The 25812-nt window shown below is 39.7% G+C and overlaps 1 protein-coding gene across 2 annotated transcripts in view; it reads right to left on the reverse strand.

Moving 5' to 3' along the window:
• Positions 1–25812, reverse strand: part of WDR33 (WD repeat domain 33) — a 139568-nt gene that overhangs the window by 12713 nt on the left and 101043 nt on the right. Inside the window, exons 8-18 of one of the 2 annotated variants that reach the window (XM_004703864.2) lie at positions 22348–22474; positions 21237–21391; positions 21071–21149; positions 20345–20455; positions 19997–20091; positions 14488–14574; positions 14146–14285; positions 13128–13280; positions 11309–12388; positions 8466–8574; positions 5663–6101 (exon numbers count right to left, since the gene is read on the reverse strand). In XM_004703864.2, coding sequence (XP_004703921.1) covers positions 5663–6101; positions 8466–8574; positions 11309–12388; positions 13128–13280; positions 14146–14285; positions 14488–14574; positions 19997–20091; positions 20345–20455; positions 21071–21149; positions 21237–21391; positions 22348–22474 — 2575 coding nt within the window. The remainder of the gene's footprint in view (positions 1–5662; positions 6102–8465; positions 8575–11308; positions 12389–13127; positions 13281–14145; positions 14286–14487; positions 14575–19996; positions 20092–20344; positions 20456–21070; positions 21150–21236; positions 21392–22347; positions 22475–25812) is intronic. The other variant, XM_045298653.1, reaches the window with a different exon arrangement.

Here is a 25812-nt window from a genome sequence, read left to right on the forward strand (position 1 = left end):
GGGGGGGGTGGCGGAAAAAATGAGGAGCTGATACCAAGGGCTCAAGTAGAAAGAAAATGTTTTGAAAATGATGATGCCAACAAATGTATTTGGCACATTGGATGGATGTATGGATTGTGATAAGAGTTGTATGAGCCTCCAATAAAATGATTCATTAAAATTAAAAAAAATTTTTTTAAACAAAGAATACACCATCAGTGTTAGTTGAGAACTTGGGCAGTATTGAATCTTCTTTACCACTTTTCTGATACTTAAATAATAAGAAAAAGAGAAGGCGCTGATTCATTCCTGCCAACTGTACTAGACACATTTTTGGGTACCTGCTTTGCCATCCTTGGGAGTCCTGGTGGTACAGTGGCTTCCCAGTGGACTGCTAACTACAAAGTCGCAGTTGAAAACCATCAGCCACTCCATGGGAGAAAGGCAAGGCTTCTACTCCCATAAAGAGTTACTGTTTCAGAAACCCAGGGGGCAATTCTAACCTGTCCTATGGAGTTGTGTTAAGTCCAGATTGATTTGATGGCAGAGTTTAGTTTGGCTCTCTATCCACATTGGCTTCAATTTAGGAGCAAGCCTAAGAGACCTTGATCTTCCTTAGAGGCCCTACTATACAGATGCCTGAAGCTGGGTGGGCAGTGGGTTATGGACAACCTGAACTCTGGTTGTTGGGCAACTTTACCATCTCTGTCAGAAATGCTGTAACTGGGAAACCAAGCTGATTAAGTGTAGCTGAAGCAGAGGCTAGAAGGTACATCAGTGCCAGAGCCCAAGAAGCAGAGGCTGTGGAATTCAAGGTGGGAAAGCACAAGAGCACATTATGGGAGACATGAAACCCAGGGAAGTGGCCGAGGGAGCCAGGGGCAGGCCAATCTGCATGCGGAGGAGTCATGCCTCTGGCTTTCCATGACACAGACAGACAGGCCTTCTACTTTTGTCAAGTTCCATTCAGTTGATTTTATCCGAACAATTTGAAAAACTTCAAACCTAACAATAAAGCTAAAAGGACAGTACAATGACTCTCATGGTCCCTTTACCTAGATATATTAAAGCTCAACCTTGAGTGGCATTTGCTTTATTCCTATTAATTTTTTACAAATATATATTTTGAACCATTTGAAAATTGGTTGCAGATATGGCAATTCACCCCAACTACTTCAGTAGGTTTCCTCTAAAAGCAAGAACTTCCTGCTACATAACCATAATGCCATTATACTGTCAATGATTTCCTTTAATATACAGCCAACACAAAATTTCCCAATTATTCCCAAAAGATCACACATTGCTACTTAATGGTCACATCTCTTTAGTCTCCTTTAATCAAGAACAATTTCTAAATTATTTTGTCTTCTGCATTTTGTCTCGTGGCCTTCACGATTTTTAAAGAGTATAACCAGCTGCTTTCTAAAGAATATCTCGTGATTTTAATGTGTCCAATTGCTTCCTTAGTTAAAACACTGGTGAGGAGAGCACTGCGTAGGGGATGTGACTGCCCGGTGCTGTTGCCCTGTTGTACTGCTGGTGATGGAAAGGCACTATTATTACCAAATTCATCACTGCAATGGTACAGTTTCTCCTTCCCAATTAGTAAGTAATCTGTGGAGTTACATCCTAACTTTTTGGCCCATTTTCCTACAACCTGTAACACTTATTAATGGTTGTGAAGTAACCTAACAGAATCATGCTACCAGCAAACCAAGTAATCATGGTATGCTTATGTCCAGGAGCCTGGTCTTAGCCAAGGAAAGGATGAGATGCAGAAAGTGTCACATAGTGTACGACGCCCTCCCCAGACAGGCTCAAGAAAGAATCATGACACACTGTGAATCATGAATACATTCAAGGTACCTGTTAAATAGTGCCTTCTAATGGCTCTAGCCTCTCTAATAACCCCCTACACGTAACATCATGTATTTAGTCCACAGAGAGTCCATGTGCAGGTAAAGTGACCCAGTCACTACTGTTCTCATTTGGGGAGGGATATAGTAATATTATAAGCAAAACCTTTGCCTCATGAAAAAGTGTTGGTGGCATAGTGGATTACACACTGAACTGCTAACTCCAAGGTCCGTGGCTCAAACCCGTAGTGATTTAAACTCTCTAAAACTCAACGGGGCAGTTCCATTCAGAATCGACTCAATGGCAGTCAGGCTGCCCTAACAAAGTTCGTCTTCTTGCAAGAGACAGAGGCTATAAAGAAATAAATATTCTACTCATATCAGGCCACTGGGTTCAGTGCTCCAAGGCACTAGGAACCTGGGAACAGCAGCCCAGCTGGCACATTGGAACAAAAGCAAAAAGCCAGCACAGCACAGCTTTCTTTCTCCTGTGGTCACACCTAGGCTGCAAGTCTGTCACTAGCAGATGGAACACAATATAAATTAAGAACAGGTAAAATTCCAATCTTGCACAATATACAAGGACTCAAGAAGTCAAAGAATATATCTACTCAATGAGGAAGAGTCATTTCAATAAAAGGTACTAAGAAAACTGGATTTGCACATGCCAAAAAAAAAAGACACATTCAAAATGAATCAAGGAACAAAATGTGAAGATTAAAACTATAAAATTCTTAGAATAAAATTTAAGGGCAAGGCTTCAGGATGAATATTTTTGTTCACCAAAAAGGCTTTACCAACAGTGAAAGGACCACCTAGATTGTGAGGGGGGAAAATGGTACACATATATATCCAATGTGGATCTATCAGAAATATATTTTTAAAAACCCCTACAGCTTAACAACAAAAATATACCAATCCAATTCTAAAAAGGGGGGTAGGGTAGAGAAAGGACCTTAGCAAATAGTTCACTAAAGAGGATATTCAAATGGCCAAAAAGCATATAAATAGAAGCCCAGTATCATTAGCCATTAGAGAGCTCCAAATTAAAACCACAATGAGATATCAGCTCACCTCTATTCCAATGGCAATGACCAAAAAGAAAAGAAAGAAAGAAAAAGAACAAGTGTTAATGAGAATGTGGCAAATTAGAACCCTCATCAATTGCTGGTGGAAATAGAAAATGGAACAGTCAACACAAGGTCAGTGGCTCGAGACCACCAGCCGCTCCACAGAAAAAAGATGAGGCTTCCCTACTCTGGTAAAACGTTAAAAGTCGTGGAAACCCACGGGATGGGTGGGTGGGGTAGGTGTTCTAACCTGTCCTATAAGGTCGCCAGCCACATCAGAAACGGACTTGAGGGCAGTGAGTTTTTTATTTTTCATAGCCACTGGGGAAAAGTTTGGTGGCCTCAAAAACTTGAAGACAGAATTACTATCTCACCCAGCCATCCCAATTCTAGGTATATACTCAAAAGAAGTGGAAAAAAGGACACAAACTTGTAACACTTCTCACGATAGCCAAAAGGCAGAAACAATCTAAATGTCCATTGTGACGTGGATGAAACGTGGTTATGCACATCAACTGTACAACAACTCAGCCAGGATGCCTGCCACAACATGGATCAACACTGAAGATCACGCTGAGTGAAACGAAAGGGACAAGCACTGTGATGAGCACACGCACATGAGACAAGTACAAGGGCAGTCAGGCAGTATTACTCCTGGGGTTCCAGTCCTTACACGCATGAGCTTATTCCGAACCAAATGGCTTTGTGATCCATTCAAGACTGAAAACAAGTTATCTCGGTAATACTCTGTCTTCATCTTATTAAGGTGCCTTCAAAAAGAAGCTCTAATCAATACAGCGGCTTCCAAAGGGATCTACTGGGGCGCTTACATTTAAGATAGCAAAGTCAGTTCAGAAGCTTAGGGTGACTTTTGGGAATTCCAAAGAGGCAACCCTGATACAGTTTCTGGAAGGACACAAGACGACCACAGGGGCTTACCAGGAACAAGTTTTAAGAAAACTAAAAGCTGCATTGGTGAGAATAAGGCGAAGAAATGTATAACACGGAATTTTTTTCCATCACGACAAGGCATTTGCTCTTTCTTTGAAAGTAGCAAAGAATTTTGCTGTGAAACCTTACCTCATCCATTTTACATCCCTGATCTTGCTCCTTCCAACTTCTTTTTGCTTCCCCCCCCAAAAAAATACATTTCAAAGGAACATGAATTGAGTCAAAACTATGTGTAAATTAAGAGCACAGGGTTCTTAAGGGAAGGGTTAAAGAAATGGAAACCCCACCTTCAGAAGTATATAAACCTAAATGGAGGATCAACAGCTTCACATTTTTATATTTTTGTTTCATAGGGGCTTCTATGCTTTTATAATATGATTTTTTTTTTACTTGCCATAGCATTAGAAACCAAAGCTTATCAGTAATTACCAAAGTGGGAAGTGGAGAAAAGGTTGAATCTGTGCTTAGGGGAGACATGGAGTTTGTGTTAACAGTGGTGAAATTATTTACATAGTGGTGAAATTATTTTAAAAGGCTGGTGAGAATGGTTTTACAACTTGAAAAATACAAACAACATCAATGAATTATATATTACAAATTGTTGAGATGGCAAATGAAGGTGATAGGAATGACAAACCCATTGGAAATGAGGCTCCTGCAGACATAAAGTTCGATTTCAAACATAGGACATCATTCAGATAGGTTCTCAAGAAAGCAGAGAAGCTTTGAAACTTTTTACCAAAGGAAAAAATCTCCCCTGAACACATTTTCCTTAAGACCTTCTATAGTCCTTCCAGACCATCGTAGTCTTCTTTTCCAACATTTATCCTGGATATAATATATCCAATGCCCACTGAGTTAATTCTAACTAATAGTGACCCTATATAGGATTTTTGAAGTTGTAAATTGTTATGGGAGTAGAGAGCCTCACCTTTTTCCCTTGGCGTATTTGGTGTGTCTCAACCACCAACTTTGCAGTTAGCCGTTCAACACTAACCTAACAATACCACCAGGGCTTCTTGTTCCACAGTATAGGAGCTACCCAATCTTACCTCACCTATTAGAAGTGAAAAGTGTGATAGAAAGTAACAAGGGATGGGTTGCCAAAAGGCCAGACATTTTTTTGCCATAAGAGGCAGGCGGGTTCAGCAACATGGGACATACAAGTCCCAATGCCTCTCAGATTCTATTTGATTCCTAGACTATAAAATGCTGGCCATAATAACTATCTTACAAATTAGTCTTAGAATTAACTGAAGTAGCACCATTTAGCAGATAGTAACCCCCCAATAATCATCAGCGGTTATTCCTTTTTTTTACCCTTTGCAAGTCTGACCGCAACCTCATTTATTTATTTATTCAGGAACTGACTTAAAAATTTTTTCATTTCTCTTCGTTAAGACCCCAATTATGTAAAAACTGTGTCTACTTATTATATATACTCAAGTATAAGCCGACCCTAACATCAGCCGAGGCACTTAATTTTACCACAAAAACCGCATTAAAAATATGCTGAAAAATCTCAGCTTATACACAAGTATATACGGTAATAATTCCTTTGTTTAACATAGACTATCTGTTTCACATTTCCTTATTCTAATCAAAACAAAAGCAAAAAGACTCCTCCAATTAAGAGAAAAATTTGAAACAAACAAAAAAAACACCCCAAGGGTTATTCTAAATGCAAACCCTAGAGAGAATAGGACTAGTCATCAGTGCAGACTCTCTCCCCAGCAAGAGAAAGAGAATTGTGTGAATAAGAAGCCCCCCAGAAGATTAAAGGAATCCTGAAAGTATCCTTCCCACCTTTCTTCTCTGCGCCCTCGAAAACGTGGGTCCTCAGGATCACGAGGGAATCTTTCATCTCCAGGTCTACGGCCTTCCCATGCCCCTGGGGGGCCTCGAGCAACACCCCGGCCGTCTCCTTCACTGAAGTCTCTGTGATCAGGAGGAAATGGAGGCCCAGGGCACCCTCGCCTCCACTTCTCTTCTTGCGGTAAAGGTCCTCCTCGCCCCTCAAATTCACGTAACCTGTGGCCAAAGCGCTTGTCAGGGTGGAAGTCATCTGGTCTGCTGAAGTCATCAGGGAACTCGGGGTGAGAGCCTCGCCTGTCTGGGGGGCCCCTGCAGTCCTGGCCCCCCCGAAAAGGTCCCCTCTCAGGGCCATGGTCGGGTCCACTGCTCTGGTCATGCCGCCTCTCTGGCATGGGCCCCATGTGATGATTCGGAGGGCCTCGGGAGTCACCTAAAGGAAGCAAAGCTGACTTTTATGACGGCGTCCAGTAATCCTCCCCACGCAGGTACGACCTGCAGCATCTACAGTTCCAAAATGTACTCTTTGGTTGCAACTGTTTCTTTCCTTGGCTTTTTGTCTGTACTTTGAAGACAAACGTCCCCGGAGCATCATGTAGTGAGAAAGCGATGAACTTGGGGTGTAGACTTGACTTAACCATCACTAATTAAGTACCTTGATTAATTCATTGTCAAGGTGCAAACAGTAGTGCCTACCTTCTAGCCTGGCTGCTATGGAAATTAATTTATAAAACAGGAGAACAAGTGTCGTGAACCTATAGTAAGCTCCCCAACTCAGGGAGGAAATAGCAGAAAATGAAAGCTGTAGGCCAGGAAGGCAAGCACCTCCATAGCTGGGCACCCAGGCTCAGCCACCACCACCACCAACGTTGTTCCTGTTATACCCAGCTCATACAGCCGATTCATTAATGCACTTTCCCACCTTGTGAGACTGTAACAAAACTACATGACAAACTTCTAAGAGGCATGGGACCACAGTCCTCTCATTCACTACCCAGTGACCAAATCGCCTTGTTTGCAGACAGTGTTGAAAAGCCATTTATTTAAAAATGTCTGACTATAAATAACTTTTGAAAGTACTAAATAAAACAATTAACTATGCCAAGCTCCTGCCTTTAAAGAGATTGCTTTCTTAACTACAAAACTATTATAGCTGTTGTATAAAAACTCATTTTCTGTCAATATTCAATTTAAATCAAAGTGCTTTTTAAAAGTACCTATCAAAAGGTCATCCCTCCAAAATGATAATGATAACAACAACAACACAACAGCCTTTAAATGTCACTCCTACCCTTCCTTGCTTCATGCCTTTTCCCATTTTTCCCTGGCAGTGAAGTCAAAACCCCTTCCTGCGGTACAGACAGTTGTGATTCTTACCCTCTTAACATCTTTCTGCCCTCAGCTGTGAGCACTTTTCTCAGTCACTTCAGTCTCTCCTTACCATTTAACAAGCCTAAGTAGCTTGGAAACCTCAGGACAGAAACACCCCACTAGGGGAACTCGCTTTCTCCTGAAGCTCGCCCTGTCCCTTCTACTCCCTGTCTTCACTGCCCTGAGTAGTATAATACACCTTAGAGGCTGCCTCTTGGTCCAATCTGTAAACACTCCAGATCAATCTCCTCTAGTCAGCAGGTCCCTCACTTCTGAGTCTGAGGTCCGGAGAGAGGCAGGCTCTCAGTTCACTGGTGGTGTACCTTGAGAGGAAAAGATTCTTCTTGTCTTAAGATTCCAACACTTCAAAGATTACCTCTTGAGACTTGCCTCTCTGTTCCTGTTAGCTACCTTCCTTCTGTGTGTCCTTACTACTCTTCCATACCCATATGTATGACTTCTAGAAACGTTCTCTTAATCCCTTTCCTACCTTTATTACCACATATGATTTTTAACACCACACTTTACACCCCCATTTATTTTAGAATTATAAATTCTCAAAAGAAACTTTCTTAATTTGATAAACCTAAAATGTACTACTGGATGCTGTGGACATAAGCAATTAAAAATGTGTAAAGCGCATTTAAAGTGCAATCTGCAGGGGATCTGATTTTTGTCACTCCTATAAAAGTGTGTTTGACCCTTTGCATCTTCCTCTCCATTTACACTCACAGTCTTTACAACAATGCACCAACTCACGTCACTCCAGTCACATGCCCATGTGCAGACCTGTAAGGGCCTACCACATCAGAGCAACAAGTGAACCAGGTTTTACACACGGGTTCAAATCGTGGGATTAACTTCCCAACAGCCTCACATCCAAATACTGAAAATTCTCAACTCTCTTTTTCAATAATATCAACTACCTGAGGTGTGAATGGCACAGGTAAATTGCTTTCTTTTCAAATGAGGAAGCTACAGAATTCAATATATGACACAATTTTGGAGTACAAAGGAGTTATATTGAAAATATAGATTAACCCTTAAAACTTGATAACCAGTTTTAAACTGACAATCCAGTTCTTCATCTGCATGCAGTCAATAAGCATAGGAGCTACTTCTATATTGGACAAATGAGGCTGTGCAATGGGCACTACCACTTGGGACTATTTCACAACTAACTTCTCACAGTGAGGGGCCTATTTCATTTGGTCAGCATTTCTGGCTTACTAAAGCATATCTACTCAAAAAATTAAACAAACAAAAATCCCACAGAGACTTAGCTACTATATGAAATAACCATTGCCTCATTTTTCATAGAGGTTCAAATGACCATTCTATTAGTTACTTACCAATGAAGCTGTTTACTTTAAAATGCCTATGAAACTGGTAGAGTTAAATGTTATGCAGCCGAACATATATTTACCTTTATTAGGGCCAGGTCCTTGTCCAGAATTAAGAGGGGGAATTCGACCTTGTGCTCCCTGCTGCCCTAGGCCTGGTATCAGGGGTGGGGGGCCTGCGTTCTGTCCTTCCTGAAAAGATGTTTGTAAAGCATGGGTGTTGTGAACTCACAGGACTGTGTTTCATGATAGCAAATTTATAATAATGTGACAAGATGAAAACTCTAGGTAGGTTTCCCCAAGGCTTCCAGGGGGAAATATATTTAACTAGCAACGTTAACAGCAAATTTGTCCTTAAATTGGGAGAAAGGAAATACTGCTCCTACCATAACAAAAGGGAACACTTTTATTTGAAATTGGTTAACAGGTTTTAGTGAATACTCAATCTTTCCAACAGTATCTAATAAGACCCTCAAACCAAAATCAGAAATGGCAACATTGTTTTGATACTGCATACAGCAGAAATCCCTAGTAGAAGCAAAGGCCCACAAATCTGCCAGGATAGGTAACATCTGCTAACATAACCACAACTCCCGGTAACCAATTCTCTCAATAGGTTGGGGGCACATGGCTGAAAGGGAGGAGGGGGCTCAGAAAAATGAGGGGAGGGGAAAAGAGAAACGATATCCAAATGAACAAAATGTTCAAGCTAGGTTGCTCCTTTCATTTCCTATTTCCTAAAATTTCTCTTTCCAACACATCCTATTTTGAGCTGTGTCACCTCAGCTCTTACTAGATTCATTAGGTTTTTGCAACTTCCTATCTGATACAAATGCTCTGAATTTCATTGCTCTGGGATTCTAACTGTATTTTTATCAAGCTATGTTCTACAGTCAGATTCCTCACTATCCTTATACCAAGGTCCTTGACAAATAAGTATATTTAGTATACAAGATAAATCCTTTGCATATTATATGTATATTTAATACATTATTAAACTCAACCTAAATTCTGAAAAGTGCCTCTAGATAAATATATTCATTCCTTCACACACAAAAAATATACTTCATGACTATAAGAATTATACAATTTCAAAAATATCAAGACTTTACAAGCTGTGAAATTGCTTTCATTTCCCAAATGAGCTCCTTGAAATACAAGCTGATCGAATCACAGAATTCACACCAAGTACTAGGTATTCTGCTTTGTTGCTTACCCCCGTTTATTCAAGGAATGCTCTACCCAGTTTTCATGCTGCTCCTTTCTCACCCAGATGCAATTCTATTACACTCATCCTCACTTTTAGACATGGTTAGGTCTAAACGACTAGGTTCTGTGAAAGTTGGTGCTTGATGATGACATCAGATCATAAATAAAGCAGGGCTACGTCACTACATAACTGCCACTGTGCATCATTACCTGCCCTCCAGACCACTGAGAATCCTGGCCTAACTAAGGTGCACGTAACTTTAACTACCATAGCCAGAGTTACTCTAGATTTCACTACGTTAGATGTATGTCAACGTACAAAATCGATTTTAATCAGTCAATTTTTGAAATATAAAAAGCTCTCTCATGTATCAAACTTTCAAACAGTCTACTTTCACGTATTTTTGTAGGCTAATTAATTTGAAGGTCATCCCAGAATAAAAAGTTATCACCAAAGCTTATCCTACCACCCTGGTAACTCAGGCCTCTCCTTTGCATCTCACATGGGTATACTTTTAGACTTAATGCTATCACTGAAGTTTGTCACTTTAATACTTCAAGTTTTAGGATGTCAAACCTAAAGGTACTTTGACAGAATTTGGTAATAAATATTTTAATAATCAAACGTGGGGGGAAAACTCAAATATCAGATTCATAAATGAGATTGCTAAGTACTAGATTTCATGAAGGAAAACATACAATTTACTTCATTCAATAAATCAAATAGTCATCTTTACATTAGGATTCTCAGTTTGTATGAAAAAGTCAAACATGTTTTCCACCCACAATAACTGAGAGACACCCATCTTCCAGTGCCTTCCAATGAAGACCAAGGGAATCAGCATTAGCTTAGTAATTTGGTTCACAACAGGCACATATCCAATGTTTTGATCCAAATAATGGCTCCAAACTTAAGAACTCTAGGGACCAATAAAAATCACATACATAGCCAAATCCATTTGTGTTGATGTGTTTTTTTTTGGTTCTTGTTTTTCTTTTTTTTAAATTTGTTCCAAGCCATCTGATTTTTCCTGAATGCCATATCTCAAGCTTACGGCTCAGTGAGGGTAATGAAGCTTGGCTGACAAAAATAGATTGCTCAAAAAAAGACTGGGCAAAACTTTATATGAACATTGCCTCTTGCACATGTTTGAGCTGAACGCAACCTGGGCAAGATTTCGTCCACAGTCACTTTTCATGACATTCAGTTCTAGAGGAAACCACTCAACGAAAGTGCTCTCTAGTACACTTAGGAGTTAAACAGCTGAACCTTTCTTGAGAGACAGAGCTGAGCAAGCTGCTATTAGCAGGACCAAGGAACACCATGATCCAAAAGGCCCAGAAAAGAAAGCCCAACAAGGCACAGAGCTGCTTACAGGTAATGTGCTTCTTTCTCAGCAATACAGACTTTCAGAGTACTGGAACAATTTTAAATGATATTTAACTGAGAGAACAGCATGCCAGTTACAATAGAAGGTCAACAAAATATGAGGAAGACCAGCATAGGACAGATTGACACAGGGGCTACAACGAGAGCTCACACAATGTGAGGATGACAAGGGGCACTAACATTGCTCCTCTAATTTGTTTCTTCAGCCTTGAAGACATTAATCAGGTCACCATCAGAACTTTGCGACTGCTTTGAACCACATTCAGAAGCACTGCTATAGTGTATTTTCCAATATGCTAATATCTACCAGTTGGAAAGAAATCATACCTGATTGAAAGGGGCCCGGGGCCCATCACCTAGCAGAGCTGTTTTCTGCTGCTGGAATGGTATTGGCCCTTGAGATGGATGTGGCCCTCTTGCTGGGTTCTGCTGCCCCTGAGGTCCAGGAAGCCCTTGCAGGCCACCCTGAGGTGGAGGTCCCAAGGAGCCCTGCAGTGGCCCCTGCTGACTTTGTGCACCTGGAGGCCCCCGTAATTCTTGGGGAGGACCCAGCATTGATCCTTGAGGTGGAGGCCCCTGCATCCCTCGCATCTCTTGAGGCCCTCGCATCTCCTGAGGGCCATGTCCCAGCAGTCCACTTGGAGGGTGAGGTCCTCTCATCTCTTGAGGTGGGTGGCCCATCATCATCCCTTGGGGAGCAGGACCTTGATTCTCTCGGGGGCCTGGGGGGCCCTGCATTCCTCGTGGATTCAGTCCCATCAGAGGTCCCTGAGATACAGGACCTTGGATTGCTTGAGATCCTGGTCCACCTTGTAACCCATGAGGATGAGGAGGTCCTTGTATCCCTCTGGGACCAGGTGGTCCCTGCATTCCTTGAGGACCAGGTGGTCCCTGAGGGCCCAAATGACCCTGGGGACCAGGTGGGCCCTGGGGTCCTATATGACTCTGAGGACCAGGTGGGCCCTGAGGGCCCATATGACCTTGAGGACCAGAACTACCTTGAGGTCCAGGTGGTCCTTGAGGTCCCAAGGGGCCATGAGGTCCAGGGTGCCTTGGCATTCCTTGGGGTCCATGCATGTCCTGAGGCCTGGGCAATCCCTGGGGTGGGCCCTGCGGCCCCTGTGGTCCCATGAATCCTTGGGGCCCCCCACCTCCCTGATGCAGTGGAGGGCCTGGTGGTCCCTGTGGTCCAGGAGGTCTAAATTGTCCCTGTGGACCAGGTGGCCCCATTTGAGCCATGTTTATTGGCATCGGCTGAGAGGGATGGGGCTGTTGAAAACCTTGAGGAATCTGAGACATTGGACCTTGTCCTGGAAATGACTGGGGTCCAAGGAGAGGAGTGCCAGATGAGGGAGGTGGCTGGATCTGTTCAGCCTGTTTCTGTGCAAGTCTTTCAATTTTCAGTTGCTGGAAAAAAAGAAAAACACACATAATGTAAAATAAGCCAGAGAGCTAGAAAATACTGTGTCATTTACTTTGTTGGGAGTCCTCAAAACAAACATCCTCTTATGCCTTAACAGTAACTTGAGTCCATATTACATGCTGCGTGCCTTCCCAACTTCCTAACACTCAAGCTTCCAGTCTCGGGGTATACTTTGTAAATATTCGTGTATAAGCCAAGTTTTTCAGCACATTTTTAATGCAGTTGTTGTGGTAAAATTGGGTGCCTGGTCTGATATTCGGGTCGGCACTTCTCAGTGTATACTATTTAGATGCAGAGAGACAACAATCAGGCTAGTTTTATCCATTTTCATCATGAAAAACCCAGTGATTTACCAGTTAGAGAAAGACTCTAGAATTGTATCACACTTGGAAGCTTTTTAAAATGGGAAAAATAGCAATCAACCACCTATTATATGAGCTGACAGGAAAACAAAAAAACAAAAATAAAATAAACTTTCATCTTTGGATAAATAATCAAATACAAATTAAATCAAAACAACATTGTCTTTATCTTTTCCATAAAAATGTATGTTTGACTTTGGTCTACTCATTGCCAAATAATTCTAAAACTATGTTCTTAACAAGAGCAGTATGAAATAGTGGTGTTCACCAGACTAATCTGATAGACCCTTCATTTCCTGGTAAAAGCACATTAATAATAACAACGTCCTTGATTTTTGAACCCCTAAACAGCTTTACAGACCTCTAGAAGTTGTGGGTTGGTATACTGCAAGGTGGCCATTTCTTGCTCAATTTCTGCTTGTGTTTTCTTCTTTTCTTCCAACTTAATGTCCTCTTTTCTGTCATTCAGTACCTCACTGGGAGCAGGAATTGGAACTTTATTTTGCATCCAAGCCTGAAAAGATAAGAGAATATGAAAACATAGGAGCCCACTGCAAAGGCTTCCAGGAAACGTAATCTTCATAGGAGCAAACTGTCCTGTCTTTCTCCCACAGAGCAGGTGGTGGTTTCGACCCATCAGCCCTTCTTTTGTAGCTAAGCAATTAACACTGTGACAGCTTGTTCTTTAAAACAGAGCATAACTTTGTAGATTATAAAGATAACTGAATGATTGAATTTTATGTTATGTGAATTATATGCCAATAAAAGTGTTACAAAAAGATAGAGTAACACTCTAACATTATATCTACATAATTCTGTCACATATTCTACAGGATTATCTACTCATTCAAACAGGCTCGATACAACTCAGTTCACCTGGTATACTGTCTTTTTGTTTCTAATACTAATTCTTAATTGATGCAACAGAATAACATTACTATGCAGGAAACAGCGCCTTGATAAAAGCTATAAAATCTTGCATAGCTTTAAAAATATGAAGCTCGCCTAGCTCTTCAAGAGGGCACATGCATTCTGTGTTGAGGAGACCATGAAAAAAACAAACCACCTGGGAAGAGAGCTAGCATCCACTCCCTGTGCCATGCCTCTTTACTTTTCCTCTAAAATCTGAGTGACCGTAACAAGTAAGGACAGAAGATGAAGATGATTTGTAATAAGTTCACTAATAATTTCAAAACAGCAAATGTGAACTATGCTTAAGAGACGTGGATTATGTAGGAATGCTGGTCCAAAAAGCAGGAGATAGACAAGTAATGGAGAAGACAGTCAATATAACTTCTCTGCTACAGTCCAAAAGAAACCTACTTCTGAACTTCAATTAGACTCGCCAACAACCCCCCAAAAGCAAGGGAGCTACCTACTTGCTGGAACTGAGCAGGAATGGGCTTTGCATATGGAACTTTCTTCTGAGGTACTTTTTTTTGATCCTTTTGCATCACCTCCTCCATTCCCCAATCTAAACCTGGAATTGTCATTTCTATTTCATTTGATTCATCTTTACCTACAATCACAAAAAGAAATAACCAAGGAAAGGAACGTGAATGATTATTAATAAACATATTTTTTGGAAAACAGATGCTAAATATTACGAGAGTTATATAACTTTCTTCAACCTTTCTCAACATAAACATAGTATGACATAATAAAAAGTTAAGCCCAACACAATTTTATAAAAAATAAAATTAATCAGTAGAACATCTTACCCATCTGCTCTTGTTCCATAGCTAATTTTAGTTGCTCTGGTATTCCCATTCCTGGAATTACAGCCAGGCTATTAGGTTCAAGGTCATCTGTAAATAGTAATAGACCCACTGTCAATAAAGATTTAAGAAAGCAGTGACCAAAATAAAATTATACTTTGTACCATTGGCTAAATTAATGACACCATCAATAGAATTACCTTATGCCCCAAAGGGATGATTTATAATGTTCTCTATCATAAAATGATAAAGATATCTCTAAAGTGAACCAGAGACATGTATAAATCATGGCTATATCAGTGCACTTAGGGCTTGCACGTAATTCTAGTCCTAATCTAAGAATCATTCGTCTTTATGTCATGGCCCTGCTTGATGCTCGCCTCCATGAAAAGATCGCTGAAGATATGGGTACTACAGCAAAACATGGTGAAGAAACCAGATGGTGCCTGGCTATCAGAAGAATATAGTGCCTGGGGTCTTAAAAGCTTGTCTTTAAGCATCCACCTAAGTGAGGTGTCAACGAATTTCACATGAAAGAAGCCTGTGTCATCCAAGGATTGTAAACTATAAAATCCAAATTGGAAGGAGGGAATAGTATCAGAGCCTAAACTATGAACATATGGATAACAGTGGAAGTCTCAAATCCATTTGCAGGGTCCACAAGTGTGTTAAGCCTCCAGCAAATCCCCTGTGGTCATAGTTGAGGGATATGAATAAGCTTGCTATCAGACCTAGAGCATTGTAAAGTCAATTATGGCAATTAAAACTGCCATCGAGTCCATGCCAACTCAGAGCAACACAGTCCCTTTCTTTGAGTTTCCAAGACTAAAACTGTTTATAGGAATGTAAGCCTTGTTTTTCTCCCGAAGAACAACCGCAGATGGAAATATAACCACTAATCAAGCAGAGCTCCAATGGCAATTTAGGCACAATGTAGTACTTTATATGAAACCAAGGATAGAGAGATCTATAAAAACTGGATTGGTAACAGATACTTATACTTACAGATAGCTCTATAAGTAACTGAACTGATAATTGTCTAGGGGCATGGCAGGGAAGGACTGGGAGAAATGAGGAGCTAACATCGAGTATGAGAGGAAACGTTCTGAAATTGACATGATGATTACACAAATCTTCTTAATATGATGTAACTATTAAATTGTATTATATGTGATGCATATGCCAATAAAACTATTTTTAAAAATTACACTTTAATATCTTGGTAAATTGATATAGTAAAAGTTCAAAATGTTATGTCTAAATCATAATTTGGTGATCTTAAAAGGTTATGAGTGTCCATCTAAGATACAACTACTGGTTTATACTGCACCAGAACAAAATAGAAAGAAACCAGAATCTCAAAGAAGAAATTAATCTAAAGAACAAAAATAGTATTTACAAACCACAGCCTCATATATTGAGACCAGAAGAACTAGATGGTGCTCAGCTACCCTACCAATTGCCAACTGATAGAGACTCTAAAGGACAGAAGTACCCCTTGGCTTCTGAGCCTGTTAATTCTTTATCTTTCTCCCACAGTGTCTCCTGGGTTTGGACTGCTGATTTTGTGGTTAGCTGTTCAACTAGGGCTCCCTGGACTCTGACAGAATGGGAGAATAATGTGAAACAATCTCAAATTTCGAAAACCAGGTGGACTATACAGGTTGAGAATGGAGGATTCTATAAAGCTTCAACTCTGAGATACTTTTAAAACTTGGAACCAATATTAAGCCTTGCCAATCATGCCAGAGACACAGTAAGGAAGGCCCTGGGTATCCCTGAATCCTGAAGGAAGGTCACAAATACCGCCCCCCAACTCCTGTCAAGGAAGAATTTGCTTATACGTGGTACACGGTAAGAAAGATCCTGGCTGTGCCTGTCTCGCCCTCACTATCAGCAAGATAGGCCCTGGGCATCCTTGAACCTCACCAAGGTAAGTTCTAGCCATCCTGGATGCTTGGCAAGGAAGGCCTGCAGCAGTCTCCAGATCTCAGCCAAGGAAACTCCCAACTGTGACCAGCCCCAGCAAGAAAGGCCACAGTCGTCCCATAACCAGGCAATGAAAGCCTTGATGTCCCCAAGACACAGCAAGGAAGGACCCAGCCATCCCAGCAACTTAGCAAGGAAGGCACTAGCGAACCCTGGGACTATTCAAGAAAGGCCCTGGTCACTCCTGATTTCCAGGACATGAGGCTTTGGCAGTCCTAGCAACCCGGCAAGGAAGACCCTGAGAGTCCCTGCATCCCAGCAAGGAATACCCCAAGCATCTCATGAACGCAGTAAGAGTCAGCTACCCCCACACGATGCAGCAGCCCATCAAGATTCGTAACTCCACCACAATTTAAGATTTAAGACAACCATATACTTGCTACTTTCTTTGCTTCCTGTGACATGTCTTATTCATGAAGACAATAGTTTGGCTTAGTGAATGAATGTTATTGAAATTTTTGCCTTGTGTCTAACCCTCAATGTTTTCTTAAACAATGTTTAGTTACTTATGTTTTTAACATATACTAGTGAACATTTCATGTATTTTAGTTTAAAAAGCTTTCTTAAATGTGTATTTTCCTTTTTCCAATAGTACTTTAAATTCTATATCATTAGCTATGTTAATGACACTATTATTAGAATTATTCAATGTTGCATGGAGGTTACATAAATTATTCTATGGACAACTGGACCTACCTATGCAGAGGGGCTGCATGGAAGAGAAAACCCATCCAGGGGGCAGATTAGTGCCAATGAAACACACAACACTCCTCTGGTTCTTTAATCCTTTCTCCCTCCACTAATCTGCCCCCTGGATGATCTCAGCCCTACCTAACAATTCCCGCTAGACCAGTGTGCATACTGTGGCACAGACAAGAGCTTTCCATATACAGAATTCAGGAAAGACAAACCCCCTCAGAATCATTAATGGAAGTTAACGATTCCAGGAGGGTAGGGGAAGGGGGAATGGATAGCGATGACGTAGAATAACCTCCCCAGGGGTAGAATGGGTGGTGCAAGACATATATAAATAATAACAACAATACATAATATATTAAGGATTCACAGGGGAGGCAGGGTGAAGGAGGGGAAAAAAGGAGGAGCTGATATCAAAGGACTCAAGAAGAAAGATTTTAGGAATTGTTGATGCTAACAAAATTTACATGTCCACATAATATAATGGATATTTGGACTGTTATATGTAAGAATACCCAATAAAATGATTTATTTTTTAAAAATTAATGAGTAAAATATAAAATAGAAATAAAGTAGTCCAAGAATACATATAAGCTTCAGACATTACAAATGGATTTTGAACATGCAATTAATGGTAAGTTCTAATCTAAGAACAATTACTTCTTATCATGTTATCATGTGGCCCTTCTCAATGCCTGCCCTCATAAAATCATAACAAAGATAAAAGTGCGATAGCAAAGTGTGATGGATAAATCAATTGGAACTTGGCTATCTGAAAGAATAACATCTGGGCTCTTAAAGTCTTATCATAAAGCAAGCAGCCATCTAAATGAGGTGTCAGCTAAATCCAGACAGAAGAAGCACAGCGGCCTTTATGATCCAAGAACTATAAACAATAAAATCCAAGATCAGAGGGGGAATTGTACTAGAGTTTAAATTCTGAGAGCCCAGTTTTCAGAAGGTAATGCATGACAATGAAATCCTAAAATCAATTTGCAGAGTCTCTAATTAAGCCTCCATTGCATTCCCTCAGACCGGTGACCAGGGATGTCTTGCAGTCATAAACAGAATGCATTGGAAAGTGGATTACAGCAAGTAAAGAAAAGACCAAAAACAAAAAATTGCCACTGAGTAGATTCTGACTAATAATAACCCTATAAGCCAGGATAGAACTCCCCCATGGACTTCCGAAACTAATTCTTCACAGGAGTAGAAAGCCTCATCTTTCTACCCTGGAGCGTGATGGTTTCCAATTACTGACCTTCTGATTAGTAGCCCAAAGTGCCATCATTATGTTACCAAGGCTCCTTACTGCAGAAATAAAAACTCAAACTCACTGCCACTGAGTCAATGCTGACTCATAGCGACCCAATAGGACAGGGTAGAACTGGCCCTGGATTTTGAACACCTGACCCTATGGATCCCACCCCAATGTGTAACTAACACTTCACCACCAGGATCCTTATACTGAAGGTATAGTTAAGTTAAAATGTAACATTATCATTTGTTTTCCCCTTTTACCTATGTGTTAGACAGGGTTCTCTAGGGAGATAAAACCAAATTGCTGATAATTAAATATATTTATTTATAAAGATAATTAGATATATAACAAGAAATGAACTGTTAAATCATATACAGATAAATATATAATACAAGAAATGAAGACTAGCAATCCTTCAAGTCTCATCTGCTGCCAGATCTCCCTCTATTTATAGAGAGTGAGGCCATCTCAGCACAGCAGACAATCACAAGGCAGATCACCAACTGTCAACTAACCACCAGTCCCAACTACCAGTCCCCAGTTCCAGAGATGTCTTAAAGGGACCTCAACTTACAGCGACACAGTCCACAGGCTAGGCGTCCCACAGGTAGTGTAGCCTATAAATTGAGGCACAGAACAAGCAAGGCAGCCGCACACTGGTCCGATGATCACAGAGCAAGAGACAAGAAAGGCGAGGCTCACCGAGCCATTATCTCTCCGTCCTTCAGTTAATCCTACTTCTGTTTATCGGCCAGGCTGGCACAATAAACTATCTCAACCTATTTTTTTATTTGTTCTAGTTATATGATCTTCTGCCCTTTTCACTCGGGTGGATTTTTTTACATTTTATTTTGTTGTCATTGTTGGAGTTTTTTTGTACAATTTTCGTTATATGAAATCCAGGATAGAGAAATCTATATAGTAACCAGATTAATAGTGCCCTATGCTTATAGCAAGGGAAGTTAGAGGGTGATGGAGAGCTAACAGTGAAGAAAATGCTCTAAAATTTATTGTGGTGATAAGTAAACAGTCCTTTTTTTATGACATTTAAATCACTAAATTTTGTATAGCTTGTGAATTAAATGTCAATAAACTCCCCCCAAAATAGCACACACAAAAATAGGTTAATATTTTCTTAGGCTCATAGCCTAAGGTCAACTTTTAACTAAAGGTGACCTTGCAATTAAATAGCAATTTTTTTCAAAACACAGTAAATATTGCCTATAAGTACTTGTTCCATTTTAAAAGCCACATATATGAAACCAAACGGTCAGCAATTAGGTGAATGCAAAGCTGAGAATGTCAAGGGGCAGTTACACTAGGTGAATGGAAAGGAACCACCCGAATGGAAATCCCTGTTTACACATTGTGAAGAACATAACAAGTGTCACTGAACACTCGGTGTGGAAGGTGTTCAAGGAGGACCGAAATGCGTGTCTTCCTTCACGGAAAACACGCTACTGTTAATACTTTATAAAACTAAAGTTTGTATGCTTTGTCAAATACTTAACACTTTCATAACAGAATTTCACATCTCAAAAGAGCATAAAGGTGTAAAAGCCTCACCATATTCTACTCCATCTTCAGACATGCCAGGTAGTAGATTTAAATTATATCGATCTCGCATTTTATCACCTGGTCTATTACGAGTCCAAAATTTGCTGTCAAAATAAAAATAAAAGGGAGAAACACATTATTTCAGTTCACTTATCATGCAAGGACTATGTAGGACCCCTGTGGTACACTGATTAAATACTCCAACAAAAGAGCAGTGGTTCAAACCCAACAAATGTCTTTAAGAATAAGTTGGAATGTAAAATAATACATCGACAGATAAAATACACACATACACTATGTACTGCCTATTGTTCCATGAGTTTAAGAATTCCTTGTGGTTTCTGTTATAAAACATACCTAGTATGGTCATTGGAGCCTGAACAAAGGATATGTCCAAGAGGGTGCCATGCCAGACTCCAGATCATTCCTTCATGGGCCATCTCCATTCCACCCACTTCCTTCTCCACCCTGCAAAAACAACAACCAAAAAAAGTGGTTTTCATAGAAGTTAGCAAAAAAGGGCATTTTCTTTTAACCATGACACAAAACTACTCTATTACTCTGAAACTGTTCAATTACACATATTTTAGAGGTATTGGTGTGTTGTCAGAAATATATTCTAATTCAGCAAAGGAAAGTACTCCAACTTCTCCAATAAAAAGCTTGTTACTGAATTAATTCCGATTTACGGTGAGTGAGCCCTTGTATGCATTGTAGAACTACTTCAGAGTTTTCAGAGCTGTGACCTTTTTGGAAGGCAGCTGTCAGGTCTGTCTTCTAAGGTGCCTCTAGCGGAGTTTGAATCACTGACCTTGAACTGTGTTATCCAGCAACTCCAGCAAAAAGAAAATAGGAAATCTAGTTTATTATTTCCCCATAATGACTTCCACATAAAAAATGGAAGTACTAGCTTTCGACTCCAAGCCAATCACACAATTGAAACCTGAAGACAGTCTCTAATATACAACATATGAACTGCAAGAAAAAGTATAAGGCTTTTATCATGCTTTTACATATTCAGTTGTTCTTCTTATAAAGTATATAATAAACATATAAAACCTTTATATAATAAATGTTACATACCCAACATGCCAGAATAACAAAGAACCATCAGACCCTCCACTGGCAAAAAGTCCTTCATGAACAGGATGCCAAGCCACAGCTTTAAAACACAAACACAAAATTACTTGGATCTGAAAATAACACAGGTAATCAGAAACAAGATGAGAAGCCCATCACAGTCCCTGACCTGTGGCTTCTTTCTTATGACCTCGGAAGACTTGAAGCTCCTCTTTCAAGTTCCTGATATCAAAAAGTTTGCAGAGGTGGTCACGTGATGCTGTGAGTAGCCAATTGCCATTGAGATTCAATTTTACTTCCATTACTGTGTTTTTATGGGCATGACTACAAAAGAAAAGAGCAAGAAAATGAATTCATCAGAACTCAAAACAAGGATAAATCAACATAATAACCATTTTTGCTCAAAAGCACATCAATCAAGAAGGCAAAGTTTGGTCTTGAAGTAATAAAGAATGTAACATTACAAAGATTGGAATTAAAATTATGCATGAAAAAAATAGGTCAGAGACAGAAACAGTGTCCACTACCAAAGCATAGCTCTAACTAGTTAAAATAGCAGAGCTTCAACTACAACAGAACCGTATAGCTGCAAAGCAGAGGAAGCCTGAACAAATAAACGTTCAACAGAGTTCATTAAACTTCGAAAATTCAATGAAGATCCTCTCATTTACATAAAACTTAAAAATGAGCTCTGGATAATCTAATTGTAATCTTAACAAAAGGTAGATAACAAGAGAAGGCCTATGCAATGCACATCTCTGGAGAGCACCATTCACAGGCTGTTCTAGCCTGGGTGTGTCTGCTGAAGTTGTGCAATAAGCCATCTCACTCTAGATATGGTTCACTTCCCAAACGGAAGAACCAGCACTGTTTCTTTGTCCAGAAAATAAAAATAAAATAAACTATTCATACAACTGTGCATTCTACATAATGTTCAAAGACAACATTTTATTAAGTGGCTGCTGCACTGTAAGTAACAAAATATTTTAACTGATTCAAAAAGGGAGAACTTCTCTACATACAGATGGATTGAATAGGCTAGGGCAGCATTAGAAGACAAAGTAAATCATTATAATAAAGTGTTCAGAGATCTAGAATTAAAAAAACAAAGAACGTGCTTAGCATATCTTAAATGGAAAGAACTCAAGAAAAACCTCGTCTTGAGTTGAAATATTGAAATTTTTATAAGCAGAATATTGAATAGACACAGCAAAAATGAAAGCACACAGGCTACTTCATTCCCTTCCACATAGGGGCCCAGGTGGACCCCTACCACTTACAGTGTTGCAAGGCTCTGCCCAGTCTTAGGATCCCAGAACTTTATTGGCTGTTGACTATCTTTACTTCCTGAGACAACTAATCCTTTTGTTGGATGCCAGTCTACACATTTCACATCAGCACCATGCCCTGTAGGAAACAAAGTCAGATAAAAACCTATCAGTCATATATATTTAAAGCAGGACTACATTCCAATTTAAGTCAAGGCAGAGATACGGCCTAAATGTTATGATCTTATTCAAAGAAGTTAAAATCTCAGGAGACATTGGTCTTTTTGAAGTTTTCTTCAGGACATGTTGAGCTCTGCCACTCTGCAGTCCTCTCCTCTTGGAACTAAATGCCAGTCTTGATGATAGGCTTTTTGAATGATGACCTCTAAGGCCCTGTAGACAACATTTCTCAAATGATTCGTTTGCTCCTGTTTGTCAGGCAGCCACTACTCATGTCACACATTTCAGTTGCCCTCCTTTATAGTGGTTCAAGTCCTGACTTCAGACTTACTCACCACCACTCTCTAGATGTGAGGGCAATAAAAGTATTCCATTTTCTTGCTCTTGTCTGCTAAACGAGAAAATTAAACATGCTTGGCTTAAGTATGTTGTGACAATTATAGGTCAAGAAGTTACTCTTAGTGAGTGTGTAAAGCCATCACCTTGTGCTGTCAACAAAATTCCAAAGTATTAGCATGATCTCTATTTATAACAAATAGAAGGACTGGAGGGTGAACTCACACACCCTAGATTCCACAGCGGATGTATAAAAGTAGGCACTGAGGTCTGAATCTAGTCTGTATCATCCGAGAGCTATTCTAAAAAGGAACCCTGATGGCCTAATAGTGACGAGCGAGGTTGCAATTCATAAGATCTGCAATTGGAAACCATCAGCTGCTCAAGGGAGAAAGACAGGGCTTTCTATTCCTGTAAAGAGTTAGCCTCAGGAACCCCTAGGTGCAGTTCTACCTTGTTCTACCTACAGAGGCACAATGAGTTGGCGTTGACTGGATGGCAGGGAGTTGGGTTGTTTGGGGTTTTGTTTTAGATTGCTCTTAACTACTGTGCTAGAGGCTTAGTCCCCTTTCAAAGACACAAAAACAAACAGCAGGACTGAAAAACTGAAAGAAATCGGTATGATTTTGAAGTTTCTAAGTTGAGTATTGTATTTTTTCAGTAAGTCCCAAGAATGTTTTATATAGCAAATACACTAAGACAGGTTAAGAGAATTTGTAACAGCTTCGTTTTAAAACCTGCATCAAAGCCAGCTGCTGTGAAATTTTAAGATCTAGGGAAGGTAGAAAAGTAAAAGTATAGGAAATGCATGATAGGGTTCTACAACAGCTCTGAAACTGAGACGAATTCAAGAAGGAAGCAATTCATAAATCAAATATAGGTAAGGACTTATTATACCAGGCAATACTCCACAACTAGCACACTTATAAGGAAAGATCAAATATTTGAATAAATTTGACAAAGTGTATCAAAAGCACAAAAAGTGCATATTTTAAGGCCCAATTAACCAATGAATCAGAATCAAACATAAGAAATAATGAATGTTCACAAGGACTTCCCTACAGGGATATTTACTAAGGTAGTGTATTTTAAAATTCTCTTGTATTAGGCATATTACAAAACTAAATTATAGCATAGAACATGTACTCAATGAAATACCATGTTAATCTATTTTAAATGAACCAATCAATGACTTAATGGCATGAATAAAATGTTTATTTAAAAAAGTAATGTATAACATTAGTGACACCATCACTACAAAGGAAAAAAAAAAAGGTAACACCAATATATTGTCTGCATGTATTGATACAGAGGGGAAAATGGGTAAAGATTAGACAATAAACTATTACTACTAATAATATTTGCGTGCTGGCATTAAAGCAATTCTTTTGATAAGTCTATCAAATCACACAAGATCAAAAAATATAGTGAAATACTTGCTAAAAAGAAGCAATTCTTATATCTGCTTTTCTAATATTTTAACATAAAATTATTTTGTAACGGGTTTGAGGGTGGGGAAGAAGAAAGATCTCAGTTGGTGTATTCTTTTTTCTATTATTACAGAAAGAAAAAGAGTAATAGTGGAGAAATAAAATTATTGTTCAATGCCCCTTACTTACTGTCAATGTTTTATTTCATTTAAATAAGAGAAAAAAATCAAAGCCAGGAATTTAAGTTTCATTGGCTGTCACCTCTTTGTGTGTGTGTGTGTGTGTGTGTGTGTGTGAATGTGAAAAATTAAATCTCTGAAGAATACATAAGAAAGCACTTTTAATTTGTAACACACTTTGCAGAAAGTTCAACTTTGTCGTCATTTTTCCAGTAAAAAACAAAACAACAAAGTCGATTTGACTCACAGAAGCCTACAGGGCAGGGTATAAAAAGAACGGCACAGAAAGCTCCTGTTTTCCTGTGGAGCAGCTTGTGGCTTCCAACTGCTACCAATGTGTAACCCATTATGTGACCCAAGTACCTATTCCGGGATACTTCTATTATATGAAGAAAAGTCTATCTATTTAAAGATACGTTTAAAGAACTGTTATTAAAAAAAATAAAAGCCTCTCACACAATAAAAAGAACATCAAATAAAATATTTTTCCAACAGTTTCGGTTTTGTTTTCTGAAGCACCCTAAAATTTAAGTAGAATTCAAACAAGTGAGGAAACCCACTAATTTTTTTTTTCAATTTACTATCAATTGGGAATTAATATATACCGGATATACTAGAGTTTAAGCTGACCCGGATATCAGCTGAGGAACCTAATTTTACCACAAAAACTACATTAAAAATGTGCTAGAAAATGTGGTGAAGAAAGGTGATGGTGCCTGGCTATCAAAAGATATAGCGTCTGGGGTCTTAAAGGTAAACAAGTGGCCATCTAGCTCAGAAGCAACAAAGCCCACATGGAAGAAGCACACCAGCCTGTGCGATCACAAGGGGTCGAAGGCATCAGGTATCAGGCATCATCAGAACAAAAAATCCTATTCCTATCATTATGAATGAGGGTGCGTAGTACGGAGTGTAGACCCAAAGCCCATTTGTAGGCCACTGGACATCCCCTTATAAAAGGGGAGACCAGCCAGTCAGGGTGAGATGTAGCAACAACGAAACATACAACTTTACTCTAGTTCCTAAATGCCCCTCCCCCACCCCCTACTATCATGATCCCAATTCTACCTTACAAATCTGGCTAGACCAGAGGATGTACACTGGTACACAGACAGGAACTGGAAACACAGGGAATCCAGGGCGGGTCATTTCTTCAGGACCAGTGGTCTGAGTAGCAATACGGGGAGGGTGAAAGGAGGGTGGGTTAGAAAGGGGGAACAGATTACAAGGATCTACATATAACCTCCTCCCCTTGGGGACGGACAACAGAAAAGTGGGTAAAGGGAGACGTTGGACAGGGCAAGATAAGACAAAATAATAATTTATAAATTATCAAGGGTTCATGAGGGGGG

The sequence above is a fragment of the Echinops telfairi genome, unplaced genomic scaffold, assembly GCF_000313985.2.
Source record: "Echinops telfairi isolate 266 unplaced genomic scaffold, ASM31398v2 ScPeMD7_4;HRSCAF=17, whole genome shotgun sequence".
Lineage (NCBI taxonomy): Eukaryota > Metazoa > Chordata > Mammalia > Afrosoricida > Tenrecidae > Echinops > Echinops telfairi.